At 41.7% G+C, this 16,632-nt stretch overlaps 1 protein-coding gene across 3 annotated transcripts in view; it reads left to right on the top strand.

The window, feature by feature from the left end:
• USP40 (ubiquitin specific peptidase 40) overlaps positions 1-15,589 on the top strand; it is a 29,491-nt gene extending 13,902 nt beyond the window's left edge. For all 3 annotated transcript variants that reach the window (XM_072342255.1, XM_072342257.1, XM_072342254.1), the window contains exons 15-32: positions 190-260; positions 1,364-1,680; positions 2,757-2,883; positions 3,536-3,593; positions 3,944-3,997; positions 4,948-5,036; positions 5,740-5,826; positions 6,309-6,345; positions 7,554-7,618; positions 8,153-8,227; positions 8,538-8,664; positions 9,133-9,227; positions 10,423-10,541; positions 10,925-10,990; positions 11,233-11,443; positions 11,984-12,079; positions 13,095-13,189; positions 13,539-15,589. In XM_072342255.1, the coding sequence (XP_072198356.1) occupies positions 190-260; positions 1,364-1,680; positions 2,757-2,883; positions 3,536-3,593; positions 3,944-3,997; positions 4,948-5,036; positions 5,740-5,826; positions 6,309-6,345; positions 7,554-7,618; positions 8,153-8,227; positions 8,538-8,664; positions 9,133-9,227; positions 10,423-10,541; positions 10,925-10,990; positions 11,233-11,443; positions 11,984-12,079; positions 13,095-13,189; positions 13,539-13,647 (1,898 nt within the window). In that variant the 3' untranslated portion in view covers positions 13,648-15,589. The remainder of the gene's footprint in view (positions 1-189; positions 261-1,363; positions 1,681-2,756; positions 2,884-3,535; positions 3,594-3,943; positions 3,998-4,947; positions 5,037-5,739; positions 5,827-6,308; positions 6,346-7,553; positions 7,619-8,152; positions 8,228-8,537; positions 8,665-9,132; positions 9,228-10,422; positions 10,542-10,924; positions 10,991-11,232; positions 11,444-11,983; positions 12,080-13,094; positions 13,190-13,538) is intronic.
• The last annotated feature ends 1,043 nt before the right edge of the window (positions 15,590-16,632 follow it).

Genomic DNA, 16,632 nt, shown 5'->3' on the forward strand with positions numbered 1-16,632 from the left:
CTAGTAGGTAGAAAAGATGAAGAGAGAGTTATAGGGGATAAGAAAGCCTGACTGTAACTTCTGATCACGCAATAACTTATATAATGATAGACTTTAGACAGAGTAGAACATGCCAGCATTTATCAGCTTACAACTGCCCCTGCACGACTGTTTTACATTCTAAACAGCTTGACTATTTGCTCTTTTTAGGAGATGAGCTGACACTGGACTGCTTTGGGCTGGCTGATGGAGCAGACATTTTTGTCTGGAATGGGAAGGAGGTAAAAGAGAACCAAAAATCCTCTCTCCTTGTCAGTTCTGAAGAAATAAGCTGTGAATTCCCAGAAGCTTCAGTCTGTTTTGCAGATGTGCTGCTGGTGTGCTAATATTTGGGGACACCACTTACCCTCATCTAGAAAATGATGCTTGGATGATTTGTCCCTGTTCCCTTCTGTGTGATGTACAGTGTGGCTCTTGTTAAAGTTATGCAATGCAGACGATGATATCGTCAGATTTGTAGGTGTCTGAATGCACTGCTGTGTTATGCTGGAGTATGTTCTGTGAAGACCTGGTGCCTATTGGAAGGAGATGGGCGAATGGCAATGTGGTAACAGAAACTTCTGCCCCATGGTGAATTGTTCACCTGTGTTTGGTCTCCCTGAAGTACTATTCTACTTTTTAATGCTTAATCATCCCTTTAATTTTTAGACTCCTACTTAAATTTTGAATACTTGCCTTAGTGATTGTGTTTGCACAAGTAGAAGTTTGCCCTCCATATCTATTGTGGAGGAAAACATTGCTTCAAAGAGATTTGTGTTGTAAAAGTAAGCATTTATATACTGATTTATCAAAAAGAAGCAAACAAAGAAAAACCAACCAACAAACTCCCTCCAAGTGACAGAGTTGTTCTGCTCTCGCTTGATCTTTCGGCCAGGTCTTCAATACTGCAGCTTCCTACACAATCAGGGTGTTTGTGGCAAGGAGTTATAATCTTGACCTGGGTTGAGAATCAGGAAGGCCAGATTTCAAAATGTAGCTGTTCTGAACAGCCTCAGCCACATTATTATTCTTTCTTTTAACATCCCAGGGGGATAAATTTCACTGTCCTTTATTCTGATGGAGGCCGTGTCAACTGTTTTCACAGTTAGTTTTTACTGCACTTATAGACTTGGAACATACCTTAGCATTATGCTTTCCCTTCCTTTAGTACCTTTGAGTTACTCTTGTTCTTTGTTCAGAAGGCGTTTGGTCAGAGCTGGTTTATTCCTAACGCTGTGGGGAGGGTCCACCCTCTTGTTGGAGCATTTTTACTGTTGTCTCTTATTGCTGTTTACAAAGGAGCGTGGTACTGATCACAATGTAAACCTTGCATTCATTTCTTCAGGTTGGTGGCGTGAAGGTGATGGCAGGCCCCGATCATGAACCTGTTCTCTTAAACGTTCTTCGTTTGGTGGAGTATAACGAAGGAGGGAAGGGTCAGCATTTCACAGAATCACAGCACGTTTTTCCATGCAGCACAAAACTCGGTGATCTGCGCAGAGCCCTGGCACCATCAGGAGGAATAATCTTAAGGAATGACTCAGGGCATAAAGGAGACAAGAACTGGGAGGTTCTTCTTGAAGAGCACATGAAGGAAACAATCAAAACTGTTGGTTTGACAGATGGGTGTTCGGTATTGATCTTGGACAGCCATGACCAAAGGTAACCATTTTGATGATTAAGCAAGAAGGCAGTTGTAGCAAAATCTGTTTAGTTAAAATGCTAAGTGTGTGTGTATGTATATGTGTAAATATGTCTATTTCGTGAAACAAACAGGCATTAGACTCTGAATTATCATCAGAGGCTCTGTTTCCATTGAAAGACAGTTACCAAAACAGTTTTTCCAGGTTAATTTATTAGCGAGCCTAATGGTGCTTGGATTGTATTTGAAGCTGCTGCTGTAAATCACAGAATCACAGAATCACACAGAATCACAGAATGACCCGGGTTGGAAGGGACCTCAAGGATCATGTAGTTCCAACCCCCCTGCCTAGCAGGGCCACCAAACATACGCCTTTACTAGATCAGGTTGCCCAGAGCCCTGTCCAACCTGGTCTTGAACACCCCCAAGGACGGGGCATCCACAACCTCCCTGGACAGCCTGTTCCAGGACCTAACCACTCTTCTAGTAAAGAACTTCCCCCTAACATCCAACCTAAATCTTCCCTCTTTTAACTTAAAACCATTTCCCCTAGTCCTGCTATTATCAGCCCTTTCGAAGAGTTTACTCCCCTCCTGGGAGTAAGTTCCCTTCAGGTATTGAAAGGCTGCAATGAGGTCACCCCGCAACCTTCTCTTCTCCAGGCTGAACAAACCCAACTCCCTCAGCCTGTCCTCATAGGGGAGGTGCTCCAGCCCCCTGATCATCTTCGTGGCCCTCCTCTGGACCCTTTCCAAAATCTCCATATCTTTTTTGTACTGAGGGCTCCACACCGGGACACAGTACTCCAGATGGGGCCTCACAAGAGCAGAGTAGAGAGGGACAATCACCTCCCTATCCCTGCTGACCACCCCTCTCCTGATGGAGCCCAGGATCCCATTTGCCTTCCGGGCTGCCAGAGCGCACTGCTGGCTCATGTTAAGTTTCTCATCTATCAGGACCCCTAGGTCTTTCTCTGCCGAGCTGAAATGACCTAAGCATTATTGATTTAGGGGAGAGCTTTGATATTTATCAATCTAGCCCAGATAAGGTACAGTTTGCCTGTCTTTGACTACCTTTATGCTGCTTGCTTTTACAGCCTGGTGAATATTTCAAGTGGTAATTTGACTGCTTTTACGTATGACATCAGCTGGCTCCAGGTGAAAAACTTCTGTGGAACAGATGATGAAGAGAAGCACGTTAAAATTACTGCCACTATTGAAACAGTAAGCAGCCTGTTCGTTCAGGATGTGACACCAGATATTGCCTTGATAAGTTTTGCCAGTGAAGGTGGGCTGGTTAATGAGGATTGGATTTAGCGTTTGAGCTGATGTTTCGTTGTGAGACAATAGTGTGAAGCTTGCACTGACACAGCCCTGGTGACTGAAAACAGCACCATTAGTGTTAGTCTGTTTGGACCATCCTGGAGCTGTATGTTTGAAATTGTGCTAGAAAACAAAACTCGAGAGGAGGAAAATATTTCCTTTCAGTGCAGGATTAGGAGAAAAATACTGTTTTCCTTGGTACCTTTTCTGCTTTTAGATTATTGCCTGTTACAGAATGAAGTCCTGCTTAGTGCCAAGTATGAGATAAACATTGTAAAGTATTTGTATGTTTCATAAATGGAAAAGAATAAGGGCTGTTTTCTTTTCCTTGGAATTCTGTTTGTAAGACTTTTTTTCCTCAAGTACATTGCATACAGTAGATGGACAGGTATCGTATGTATTAATAGTAATAAGAGATATATTTATTAGCTGTGTATAATGTTAGTAGGAGTAAGAACATAACTCTGCAGCCTGCCTTTCGTGGGCTGGCATTTAAACAGTAGATGTGTAACTAGCTTTTTTGTTCAGAAGTGTTAACGTTGCTTTCTTTTAGGTGATGTCAGATATCAAAATGAAAGCAATACACGAGCTGCAGCTAGAGGAGGAGCTAGGTAAGTGTTCAGTGGATTTACTTACAAATCTGGTAATGCTGAGATGTTACAGACTCACAGTATGGCTGGGGTTGGCAGGGACCCAGGCTCTACTCCAGCAGGGACAGTCAGAGCCGGGTGCCCAGCACCATGTCCAGGTGGCTCTGGAGACCTCCAGGGAGGAGATCCCACAGCCTCTCTGGACAACCTGTGTCAGTGCTCAGCTTCTTGCACAGCACAGAAGTGCTGCCTGATAGGCATAAGGAATCTCCTGTGTTCCAGTCTGTCAGACAGAACATCTGAGCCAAATTTATTATGATTTGAATTACTTAACACACCTAACCTCTCTTCCCCACCCCCTTCCATTGCAGCAAGTGAAAGCTGTCTCAGACCTGTGAGCAGAAATGGGAAACTTCTCTCTCCAGGTAAATTTCTATGCTTATTTTGGTGCCATTCTGTAAGATAAGATGAGATGTGAAGCTGCCCTCCATTAATTTCCAAACTCAACCATAACAGTAGTTTTCTCTTTTCCAGTTGTACTGTTTTCTAACAGTACCAATAACAACTAGGAGTTAAATATTCGGCTTGCTTGTATTACTTTCACGCCCAGTGAGCAATATGTTACCAGTATACCTGCTGTTTATTGACCACAGGCCATGTTCTTCAAGGCTTTGGGAATAAACAAACTTCTGTCCTCTGTGCTTGTTTTATAAACTGAGACATTTATTAGTGATCTGGTGTGAATCATAGCTAATGCATTAGAGAACAGATACATTGCAGAGCAGCTTTGTAGCTGTTGAGGAAGCAGTCCTGGTTCCATATTTTTCTGTTTCTTGAAACAAAATGGACTAAATGCATTTGTTAGAGTAGTGATGGATGAGGTTGGATTACTGGGTAGACTTGATTTGATAGACTTTGCTTTGATTTAGATGAGCATGTGATATCTTTGTTGCTATATCATTGAGTTTCTGAGAGCCTGTGTTCAGCAGAACACAGAGGTCCCAGCATTGCTTTTCTCATTGCTGGGGAAGCAATAAGAAATTTGGCAGATCAGCTTTGTGTTTGCTGGTAAATATCTTCCATATTTTTACTGTTCTTCTAATATATTTTGTTAGCTAAGGAGACGTAGGTTTGGGCCAGATAGCCTGCAAATGTCCATTTCAATCTAAATTCTTCTGTCACTCATCATATATCAAGAGGTGGTTGGGGAGGAACCTTTATACAGATATACTCTAGTCACAGAAGGCTTATGGATTTATTGTAAACACAGATAAAAGTCACTGAACGTATTTATCTTTGTCTGAAGAGCAGAGTGAGTGGATATTTTCACTAAGCAGCAAGTTGTGATGGTTTCCTTCTTTTCTTCTTCCTGAAGTGCCTGAGGATTATACTGTCAAGGAGGCAGAACTGAAAATGGGAAGCTTGCTAGGGCTGTGTCGTGGAAAAGCTCCGACCTCCACTCAGGTATAACAGAATAGTGACTGAATAGCGACTAGAATTGCTTTTGTGCTTTGTTTGTTTCCCAGTGTTTCCTGTGGTCCTCTTATTCTTTTAGGAATGGTTGTAGTGGTAAATCACTATGGGGGGGAAGAAAATGCTTGCTGATAGTGAGAATTTATGCACTAGCAAGAAGGTTTGCACCACTTAGCTCAGCTGCAAATGGCCACAAGTGTAAATGTCAGCAGTTAATACGGCTCATCTGACTAACAGTAAATCACTTATCATTAGTCTGTTTGCAGTTGCCCATGATCTGATGTTTCTGTACTTTCCTAAAGAGCACTGAGTGGAAAAAAGAAAGAGATGTTAAATTTCATATGTGCATATTTATAATACAGAGGAGGAAAAATAGCCCATGTATATTTCTAAAGATCTCAAGATCCAAGAGTCAAAATACAGCTGGCAGGCTTTCTCTTTCATTTGCAGCTTGCTAAGCACATGCACAACTGGTTTATGGAGCTCCCCTGATGGCTGTAACTCAATTGCATGTGCTTCTCTAGGTTGCTTGGATTGTTTGCTGTAGTCAAAAGTAGCTTCAGTGCTGTTTGACTGATAGTTGGCATGAAATAGCTGATACTGGGTACAGTAACTGCATGCAGTAGAGAGAGCTGTATCTCAGTATTCCTGTATTTCAAGATGTAACCTGAACCATTTACACTTGCTTTTTTAGCTCTTTTTATATTTTATTATTGAACGTGACCACTATACGAGTCCTGAGATGGAAATAGTGGTGGAAGAGACTGCCTCTGTGAAAGAAGTAAGTCTAGATTCTCTTAAAAGCTCTTTTCATGATCATGTCAGGTTTGCTCCTCATAGAGAACTTTGCTTCATGCCCATGTGTCACTTCAGTTAAGATTCCAATTCAAAGGCAGTTTTTCAGCTCTGAAAGACCAATGGGAAAGACTGCCTTAATTCTCACCAAGAAATGCTTCACAGTTAAAACACAAAAAATCCAAGAAGATGCCAATGAGCAGTAGAACTTTGTGCCCTCCATCGGGCAAAGACAGCATTCATATGATTTGTAAAGGGTGATAGGTTGTGTACAGGCTGGAAATTAGATAATCATCTTTAAAGGTTTAACGTGTGGCTCAAATACTCTGTGCCTATGTAAATGTAGGAGCTGAACAGGAATTTAATCACTCTGGATATTTTTATGTGAGAAAATTCTAGTGCTGGTCTGTTGGAAACTTGATTTTCTATGTGTTGCAACAAGTCTCAACTCTTTGTTTTTTTTCTTAGTGTCTAAATTTAATGCTGGAAAAATCTGGATTATCAGGTTAGTTGTATTATATTGTTACTTAATGGTATATCTCAAGGCATTTCCAGTATTATAAGGCAGCTCTTGGTATTAAAAATGAGTTTGTTATGGTCACTTCTGTGTCTCTAATGTGAGTGGGGGGAGGAGAGAGTTATAGCCCTGGTGAAAACTGACAGTGGAGTTTCCAGCTTTATATTTAATTGAAATACAGCAAAGCCTGCCATTTCTGGACTGCTCATTTGGGGGCACTTGCAGGTGGAGGTGTTTGGCTGTGAGATGAACTTCTTAAGGAAAAAGCCATTTTTTTTAGGTCACTTGGCAAAAAGAAGTTAATAAAATGAGATCACACTTTGGCCACCGCTTTGGAATCTGATGGTAGCAATTTTTGTCCCTGAACTTTTGCATGAGGTCTAAGGAAAAGAGAGAGACAGAATCAGCATCAGATGGGGATTTCCTGGCTGTACATCCTGCTGTTGATGCTGATGGGGTTGTGGAGTGGCACCGATTCCCAGCTTTAGTACTAAGCGCTCATTGAATGCTGAACATCTTATGGTGGAGTGATGGCTGCAAATTGAACCACACACCATCAAGCATAAGTATGCTCCTGAAACGTGTTACTGTCAGAATACACATTGAGCAGCCCAAGAGAAAATGAAGGCTTTTGCTCTTGTACACGTGAATGGAGTTGAGAATGATGTCTTGAACATATAAACATAACCTTTATTTCCCTATGGTATCATTTTACTGCTGAGAAACACTGGGCCTGTTTTCATTGCTTTCTTTTCAATGGCCATTTTTAGAAAGTTGAATTTGGCTGTTTTGTAGATATTTGCAATCTGGCTGCTCCCAAAGAAGCATCAGACTTAAAAGGTAGTCCTTTTCTCCCACGGGAGTGATCTGTGAGCTTTGGTTTTGGTTATAAAAGTCAGATTTGTACATTGCAAAGAATAAAGAGTATTTGCATGAGTTAAAGGAGGGAGTGGTAGGTAGGTAAGGAAGAACAATACCCAACAAAGGGTGTTGTTAGGGCTTGGGAGGGATGTGAAGGTGCCACTTGATTCGTTTATCTGAGTGGTGTTTTAAAATATATAAAGAAGCAAAACAGCCTGAACAATCACTGCTGAGAATGTGTGGGTTTCCTGTGCTCTTTTTTTTTCCCTACTTTCCTGCTGAAATACTGTGATGGACTCATTAGTTTTCCATGGGGTTCTTTTTGTTGTTTGTAGGTGACAGCTGGCATTTGAGAAGGATGGATTGGTGCTTCGAAGCAGGAGAGGCTTTAAGCCAGGAAGTAAGAGGATCTTAGTTTTGACTTGAATCATATAAGACCTTATTCATTGTACTTTTTCTGTAGATTTTTTTTTCTTGCAGAGGAGGTCTGAGTGGTGTTCTGGTGCCTGCTGTGTTACTCAGCACAGTGTTTTGTTTTTGCAAGACTATATGAAGCCATTTCAACCATAGATTTAAATGGGAAACTTAGGCACTGCCTTCTGTCTTTAGGGTCTGTTATTAATCTATATTTATCTAAGGTCTAGCATCAGCAGGCATGGAGGGTGCTTGTATCTTTAAACAAAGAATGAGGTGTTAATTGGTAAGAGGTGTGAAAGAGCTCAACACAATAGCAGGCTGCTATAGATGTGATGGTTGTGTCCTGTTGCGAAGTTGTATGTATTGCATACATACTACTTCATGTAGTGAGTGCAGAAGAGTAGAACACCTCGAGTCTTTTGCATGCATTGCACAAAGACTAAATAAATCATGTGTTAGGAAACCAAGCATAAGAACATACAGGCTCATAAGGCCACTATGCTTTCTCTTCCCACAGAATGCTACTCTGAAGGAACTTAATGTTTGCAGAGGAGATACTTTGGTTGTAACAGAAGGGAAGCTTCCAGCAAAGGTAAAAGTAAGGCGATGGTGTTTTATAGTCAGCTGATAATCTGGAAACTTGAGCATGAAAACGATTTCTTGGTGGTGATAGTACTTGACAGGAGGCTGGATTTATTTTTTCACCAAGTAGTATGTGTATAAAGAATGCCAGTGCCTTCACAAAAGCTCAGAGTTGGGCTGATGGTCGGACTGGATGATCTGGGTGGTCTTTTCCAGCCTTCATGATTCTGTGATTTCAAGTTGTGTTTCTTTCTCCCCATGAGGAGCGTAATTGGCATTGGAACACGTAGGCTATCTAGCGCTTTGTGTTTGTATCTCAGGGTTTCTTGAAGATACCAATCTGGTGGTTGAAGTCTTCAAGTCAAATGAAATGCGAAGAGAAGGCACGAGACCAGGTGAATGGGCTGACCTGTAAGATGGATGCTTTGCAAGTGTCTCCTGCAGGAGGTGAGCTTGATTAGTTACTTTTTAAGAAGGAATGGTATTGTCTGTGATAGCACTGAGGGCTCAGAGTCAAAACCTTCATTTTATTCTAAAGCTTTAAAATGTTCCTGAAGCCTTTTCTCATTCATTTTATTCAGTTTGGCTTTTTCCCTGTGTTTGTTTTGGTAACATAAGGAAGAATGGTTTCAGCTTCCCTTGCAACAAACTCTGCCTTTCATGGCCACTAATTAATGATAATAATTATGAATTTGAGTAACTGGTCTTAATTTTACAATGTAGAATTCATTTTGAATTCTTCCTGTTTGACAGCCAGCAGCGTATTTTATCAACTGTTTTCTTACTATCTAACTCCAGTCCCTAAGTGAAACCTCACCTACAAGTGAATTATCTCTTAGGAAAACGTGTGAACTCATATTCATTTTTCTCTTGTCTCTTTCTTCCTCCCTCTTCTCCTCCTGCCCCCATCTGAAGATTCACCAGAATGCATCCAGGCAGACAGGGATCTGTGCTATGCTGGCATTACAGAAATAGCAGGCGAATCTTCTTTGGAAGATCTGAAGATGCAGGTTAGATGTTCTCCTGTGTTGGAAATGTACAGCAATGCTGTGATTCATTGAGTTATATTAATACCTATTTTTTATTTCCTTTTCCCTTGTCTCCAGTATGTTCTGATATGGCATTTGCTTATATGCCATGTTCAGTGGTAAGTACCAAGAGGCAGCTTGAGCATGTAGCTCAGATAATTCCTTAGTACGTTCCCTGCAGTTGCCATTCTACCTGTCATGTGTCCTGAGCTGCAAAAGCCTTCTTGCACTTCATCTGGAACTTTGGCTTGCAGCTGTAACTTTTATTTCACGGTGTAAAAATGATTCATGACAAGCACACACATATACGAGCACTTCCTAAAAAGCCACTTTCCATTTCCACATTGTTCTTGTATTAGTTCTGTGCGTGTTTTTTTTTTTTTGTATGTTGAATCTAATGACTGAAGAGCTGTTTTTGATGCACAGAAAGTCACGTTTGTCACACAGGAAGGTGTAGCTTAGTTTCTTCAGCCAGAAACTAAGGTGCCTCTTAATGCTGCTCTTTTTATTTTAACCTGAAAACTATGAATTTAATACACTTAAAGCAACAGTGACAAAACCCACCAAAGACAAACTAACAAAACCCAGCAATACAGGAAAAACAACAGCCTAATAGACAATAATTAAAACCTTTCACAAATCTCTTCTGTTATTTAGCTGGTTGGTTGCTCTACTTAATGGGATAGGAAAGGACTCTTCTGATTCTGATCCATACCAATGCTTTGCCATATGGGGTACAACTTCAGTTTCACAGTCTCATCCAAACTGCTGATAAGAAAAGCTGTGCCTGTTTGCATCTTATGAACGAGATTTGTCTTAGCATGGTATTGCGTGCTCAATATGATTTCAAAGGAGCTTGTCCAGCACTTGGCTGGAGGTTGTGCTGGTGATCCTTCCAGCCTCATTCCCTCCCAATGACACCAATTTTGGTTAAAAAAAAATAAGTTGCCTACTTAAGAGACTTTAATGTTGGGAGGGAATGAAGTCCGCCTCACTGTGAGGTTGAAAAGCAGATCTCTTGGTCATGCTCACTACCTGTGAGTCTCGAGCTGGAATAAACCTAAATGCCTTGCCCTATTTCTAATTGCTTCAGTCTAGCAATGAGAATCAGTAGTTTTTCTTTTTTTTCCAAGCAGACTGGCCTGTCAAATTATTGAAGAACTGTTTGTTTTTTCAGGCTCTGACCTTACCGCAGTGCCCAGAACATGTTATCCCGCTGCCCGCATTTCTCAGAGCCTGGACAGTGGAAAGCAGGCGCCCAGGCAGGCTGCTACGGCACAACAAGCAGCAACTCAGGTGGGTTTTGTACTAAAACACTCAAGCAGCATTGCAACAGGCTGACTGCTGACTGGACTGCATGAATGGACTGGTGGAGAAATGAACCAGCTCGGACCAATAAAACCCTTTTCTGATTATTTCAGTTTTCTGATGAGCACTTTTTTTCACCTCAGATGCTGTGAGATGGGAAGGTGTGAGCATAAGTAACTCATTGTGTTTATTATGCTGAACTTTAAGTGTTTTTAAATGTAATTCTGGCACTTTTCTGAGCTTTTTTTTTGCTATGGTGTCTTGCTTTAGTTTTTCAGGTCAGCACAGGTCTACTTGCCTGGAACTGTGATTTTTCTACTTGTGCATTTATAATACACAACTGAAGATGTTTATCATCTTTTTATTTTCAGAGAATATAAGCTGGGTGCCAGAGTGGAAATCTGCATAGAACCTTTGCAGAAAGAAGAGAACTTGGCGTAAGTTCTTGAAGATCCTTATTTCTTACTGCAGTATAGTTGAGAAGAGACTTGAATCTAGCAGCTTGTTACTTCAGTGCTCTGTCACTATGACAGATGTCTCTAATACTTCGGGGCCTATCTTTATTTTTCTCTGGTAGAGCTTTAAAAACGAAGTGGGCGGAAGGAGGTGCAAACTAGGAATTCTGAATTCTGAGTGCAAGGTTCACAAGGATGGTTTATTTTTGTCTTTCTGATGACAGCCCACAGGAATTGCTGCTTCGAGTACAGATGGGCATACCAGGGGAAAGGGACTACTATGACTCCGTGGATTTGGTGTGGAATATCTCCAAAGAATGCACTACCTGGGCACTGAGGCAAAGAGTGGCTTCTCACTATTGTCTCCCTGTAGATAAAATTGAAATAGCCAAATACTTCCCTGAAAAATTTGAGTGGCTGCCAATATCTAGCTGGGTAAGATCTGGAATGACGGAATGCAACAGCTGGTTTGAGAAATGTACGTGTTGGTTTGTGCTGCTGTTTTGGATTACCCCATGGGTCAGCAGACTTTCACCTGGTTCAGAGGGCAGTCTGGTTGGCACAAAATAAGCCACTCTTTTTATAATGGCTTTTCCCATGCTTACTGTATTTCCTTGCGTATATTTGCCTGAGTATTTCAATCTATTCAGGCATGTTCAGAAGTAACACAATGAGAGCTTTGCTACTCTTTGCTCTGCAGGAGATCCTGTGGCTGAGGGTCACTGCTGATCACAGAGCACCATTTACTGAGCTTTATGGAGGTGAACTGCAAGAGGGAGGTGTGGGAAAGGGAAGATGAGGATGTTTGTTCTTGGAGCTACAGAAAGCAAACTGGACAGTTGATTTTTCATGACAATAAGGCTTTGAAGAATAGTTAGTGGGGGCCCTCCACCTTCAGGAACTGCCAACAAAAATCGGTGTAAGCAGATCTCAGAAACCAGCCTTATGTTACTGTTCTGCTTTGATTTCATTCAGACCCAGCAAATTTCAAAGAGAAAACGGAAGAAAAAACAGGAGAGCTTACTGTCAGCCCCATATCACCTGAAAGATGGAGACATTATTGGGGTGAAGGTAAATTAACTTGGCTTTGGAAATCTTTGCCTCTGCGGTAAACAAATCTCTTCCTGGTTTTCCTGGATCCTGCTGCATTTGTGTGAAAGGGCTGGGGTGTGAATGTGACAGAATGCTCTGTGGACAGGGGGAATTTGTTGCTATTGATACATTCTGGTTTTTCTTGCTGGGCTTTTCCTTTCCCCTCTTTCTTATGCAGCCAGTTGGAAGCTTCATGCTTCTCCCCTTATATCCCGCTAGTGGCACTAGAGGGCGTTGCTTCACAGATTATCCTGCAGTGCCTTATGAGTGGGAGAGTCATAGAATCATAGGACGGCCTGGATTAAAAGGGACCACAACGATCATCTGGTTCCAACTCCCTGCTATGTGCAGGGTCACCAACCAGCAGACCAGGCTGCCCAGAGCCACATCCAGCCTGGCCTTAAATGCCTGCAGGGATGGGGCATCCACAGCCTCCTTGGGCAACCTGTTCCAGTGCATCACCACCCTCTGGGTGGAAAAACTTCCTCCTAAGATCCAACCTAAACCTTCCCTGTCTCAGTTTAAAATAATGTCCCCATGTCTTATCACTGCTCACCCACATAAACAGCTGTTCCCTGGCCTGTACTGCTTTGTATTTGAGCATCATCTACAAGAAACTGGATTTTTCTTACCCTTGTGTTGTCAGTTGGGTTTTTCTTCCAACTCAGGATAAAATTTGCAAGCAGCAGCCACTAACAAAAATATATATATACTCTAAATTTAAATCCATTACATTTTCAAAGTCATTATTACCAATCTATTCACAGATTTAAACAAAACAAAGAATAAAATGGCAGAATATTGAGCTCTGAATTGGCAATAAAACTGAAGAATTTTGGTTGTCTGGCCTCTTAAAGTTGTCTGCACTTAACTAGAAATTGTTGTAAAATTAGAAGTCATGCACTGAAAATGAATGACTTAAGCAGAGTGTTGTGTGGGAAGTAGTTTTGGCTGATAGAAATAAGCTAATGCCTTGAATCCCTTCTGACAACAGAACCTTCTCCTCGATGACAGTAAGGACTTCAGCACGGTGAGAGATGATGTTGGAAAACAGAAGCAAAGGCAACTTGCATTAGAAAAAAAGAAAAGGTATTGCCTGTTTACTTTAATTCTTCTTCTGACATACAAATACTGCTGCTGTAGTGCGCAATTCTGGCAGTGCCAAGAGAAGTGCTTGTGTAACTCCAGCTTGTGCCTTTAAGTGCCACATGCCTGCTTTGAGCCTTATTTTGTCTTTCGACGTGCCGGGAGGTTTGGCACTACCTTAGGAGACAAAAAATAGCTCCATTGCTGCAGTGTCCCCATGCAGGCTGTAAGTGGGAGCTCACAGTGTTGTTCTTATGCTGGAGTAGAATCCAGATTCCAGTCCAGGTGGCTCATGCTGCTCTAGCTGCTAAGGTTCTGTACTAGTATCAGGCATCTTCATTTCTTTTAATAGTCGGCAAGCTGAATGCTCCCAGGACCATGTTCTATCTGAGGAAAAACTGAATATTAAGCATCGTAAACCAGAAGTGGCTCTTTCCATCAACGTGGGAGTTTTCAGATAGCAGCGGGGGATGATTTGCTGACCAGACCATAGTACCAATGTGCTACATGCGAGTGCCTCAACTGGACCAGCAAGAGGGGTGCTTGTGCTCAGAGGGTGATCGAGAATCACTGAGACAAACTGGATGTAAGATTCAGGGTCTCTCCGATCTGCTTCTAATCTCTCTGAGGAAGTGCTTCAGCATCCCTTAATCCATGTGGGACTTATTCTCAGGCTGGGTAAACGCACTTTATCCATGAGAAAACTGATTAATATATTGAATTACCTTTCGATGACTGTTTTTAACCACATTAAATGCTTCTTTTGTCAAATGCTGATGCACCATCACCACAAAGTTAGCTGCATTTTTGCTTGCAGTCTTAGATGTCTCTTTCTAGAAGTCACTTCCCCTTCTCTGATTACTGAGATTTCTAACGATACCAGAATTCACTTTTTGCCTCTTTATATACAAACATAAATCTGTAGTAACTTTTGGTGCCACACAGTTTACTTACAGCCCTGTCACAGAACGGGACACATGCAGCCAACTGGCAGCTGAACTCAGTATTAAAGGTTCTTAAATATTAAGTGAAACATCTACTAAATGCTCGTAAGAATGGATCTCATGTTTGCCACTTTCTCATCAGGTCCAGAATTTTCTTTGAGTACAGCAAGTACTGACAAATTAACCAGAATTCTTAATGGAGTTAATTGCTTGTAATCAAATTCTAAGCATATTTTCAATGATAAAGTGAAGGTGGAATAGTGGAAGGTAATGGAAGCATTTCCATGCAGCAGCAAAGAGCTCCTGGTGTGTTTTGTGCTTGCCTTGCACTTCTGCGCAGATTGACTGTTGTATCAAATTGAAGTCTGCTGTGGGACACTACAAAGCCTTGTTGAACTGCACAGGTGTCTGGAAACCTGTTCTAAGGTGAACAAATCACTGTTCAGAAGTAACTGTTGAGCCCTTATTTAAAACTGGGATAATGAGTAGTGAACAAATGCAGTTAATCTGGGGACGCTGCTGTGCTTGATCTATACAACAGGCTACTAAAATTCTGGCTAAATGTGAGAGAAAGGGATTCTGGTATTGAGGACAATTTGAAGACCAAAACTGACGCTCTTAGTTATGAACAAAAGCAAGCAAAAAAGAATTAAAGCCACCTCTTAGTCTTCAAGCATGTATTAATCTTCATTTTTCTTAGGTATCTTTAAAATCCAGCAGATGCTTCTAGGCTTTTAAGGCTGTTTCCACTCAAGAGCTGTTTTAATTTAACTTTTTCCTCCCCCTAATTTCCGGTTGTAGGTGTGCTATACCTGAATCTCGAAATGTTACTGCTGATAGATTATTTTCTGATTGAGATGAGCACAGCCAAATTATTTCCTTTCCAACTCTGCCTGCTTGCCCTAACTTACTTTGCAGAGCCTTCTTCCATATCAACAAATGTTCTTCTGAGCCAGGGTTTACATAAACTGACACGTGCTGATTACGAAGGTAGAGGAGAAAGCGTTTTGTTTGCAAGCTACTCCACTTGCTTTGCCATCACTTTAACTCCTCCAGTTCCAAGCTGGACTGCTCATTTGAGCTTAACCTTCCTGACTGCTCTGTGATAATTCCAGTCTCCTCTTGAAGCCTTTGGAGGAATTCAGATAGGGATTACAAAGTACTAACGTGGCAATTCTGGTCATGTGCCTTTGTTGAAGTGTCATGTAGCAGCTCCTGCACTGAACCAATCTTGAATTATTTCTGATGTCTGCTCAAAATGCGTATTATTTTCTTAAAACTATTGTGGATTGATCCACAGTAGAAGAATGAATTGAAAAGAGGGTGGGGGAAGGGAATACCTTTTAAAAATGGAGGTTTTTGTGATTCCACACTTTGTGATGGTTATATTCTAAAGCCTGGAAAGACTTTCATCTTTACTTTTCAAGTGTTCTTCGCAAAATAAAGAGTGGTTTCCAGATGTCTGTTTGACTTGTCTCTTTGTTCTTCCTTCTTAGTGTTTGCATCAGTGAAGCAAACTGTCTCAAGATCCTTCTGTGAGGGGAAAAAATACAAGAATTTAGCAGCTCAGGATTTGTGACATAAGGCAATAGCAATAACAGCAAATGATTTTGCAGGGTGGCCTTTTAAAATGGTATTGATTTGCCTTTTTGTGGGTGGAAATCTTACCTTGAGGCATCTCAGTAGTAACTTAAGGAAGGAAATCCACTTCTGAAACAACTGTGTGGACAATACCTGGTCTGGAGACTCAGAATAATTGCCCATTATCCCTTTTGTGTGTGGCAGTTTGACGATAAGCTTAACTTTACATAGCTATAGGTCACAACTGGTGATGGGCCTTTCCTCTGCCCTTGGGCAGTGTCTGTATTCAGAGGCTGTATTCAGGTGTGGCTGTTCATTTCCACCACCAGAATAAGCCTAATAAGCTGTCGTGGTCCTCCTTTAATAGATACCCCAAACCACTACCACCTCTAACTTCAGTTCTGGTTGCCAAACAAGTACTCTGCAGTAATGCCCAGTTTGGGTTTCTCTACCTAAGATGTTCTTGGACATCTGAGTATAAACTGTGGTTACTTTCTGTACCAATGAGTGTGTGTATGGAAGTCTTGCAAAGAGTTAAGCCACTGAATAGCTCCAGGATCATATTTATGTTGCCAGGAACAATAGAAACCAAGCTAGCAAGAAGGTGCAAATGCAGTCACGTTCCAAGGAAGCAGATCAGTGAGAAGGTAATGCTGGAGGCACAAGAGCAGGTGAACTGACAACACACCCTGAGCTCTTACCCATAAAAGAAGGGCTTGTACTCAGCTGTCTGTGCTTAGGTCCAGTGAAGGAGAGAAAAGTGAGATGCTGCACAGGAGGCCATAGCCAAACTGCACACCTGCATAACCCAAAGAAAACCTCAGGCGAAAGAGGATGTTCCCAAGCACGCGGTATCAGGACTTCTCTCCATTTGAGCTCAACACTGCTCTTAGCCTGTGAAAGGTAGCTTTGGGGCTCCTG

Source organism: Excalfactoria chinensis, chromosome 7, assembly GCF_039878825.1.
Source record: "Excalfactoria chinensis isolate bCotChi1 chromosome 7, bCotChi1.hap2, whole genome shotgun sequence".
Lineage (NCBI taxonomy): Eukaryota > Metazoa > Chordata > Aves > Galliformes > Phasianidae > Excalfactoria > Excalfactoria chinensis.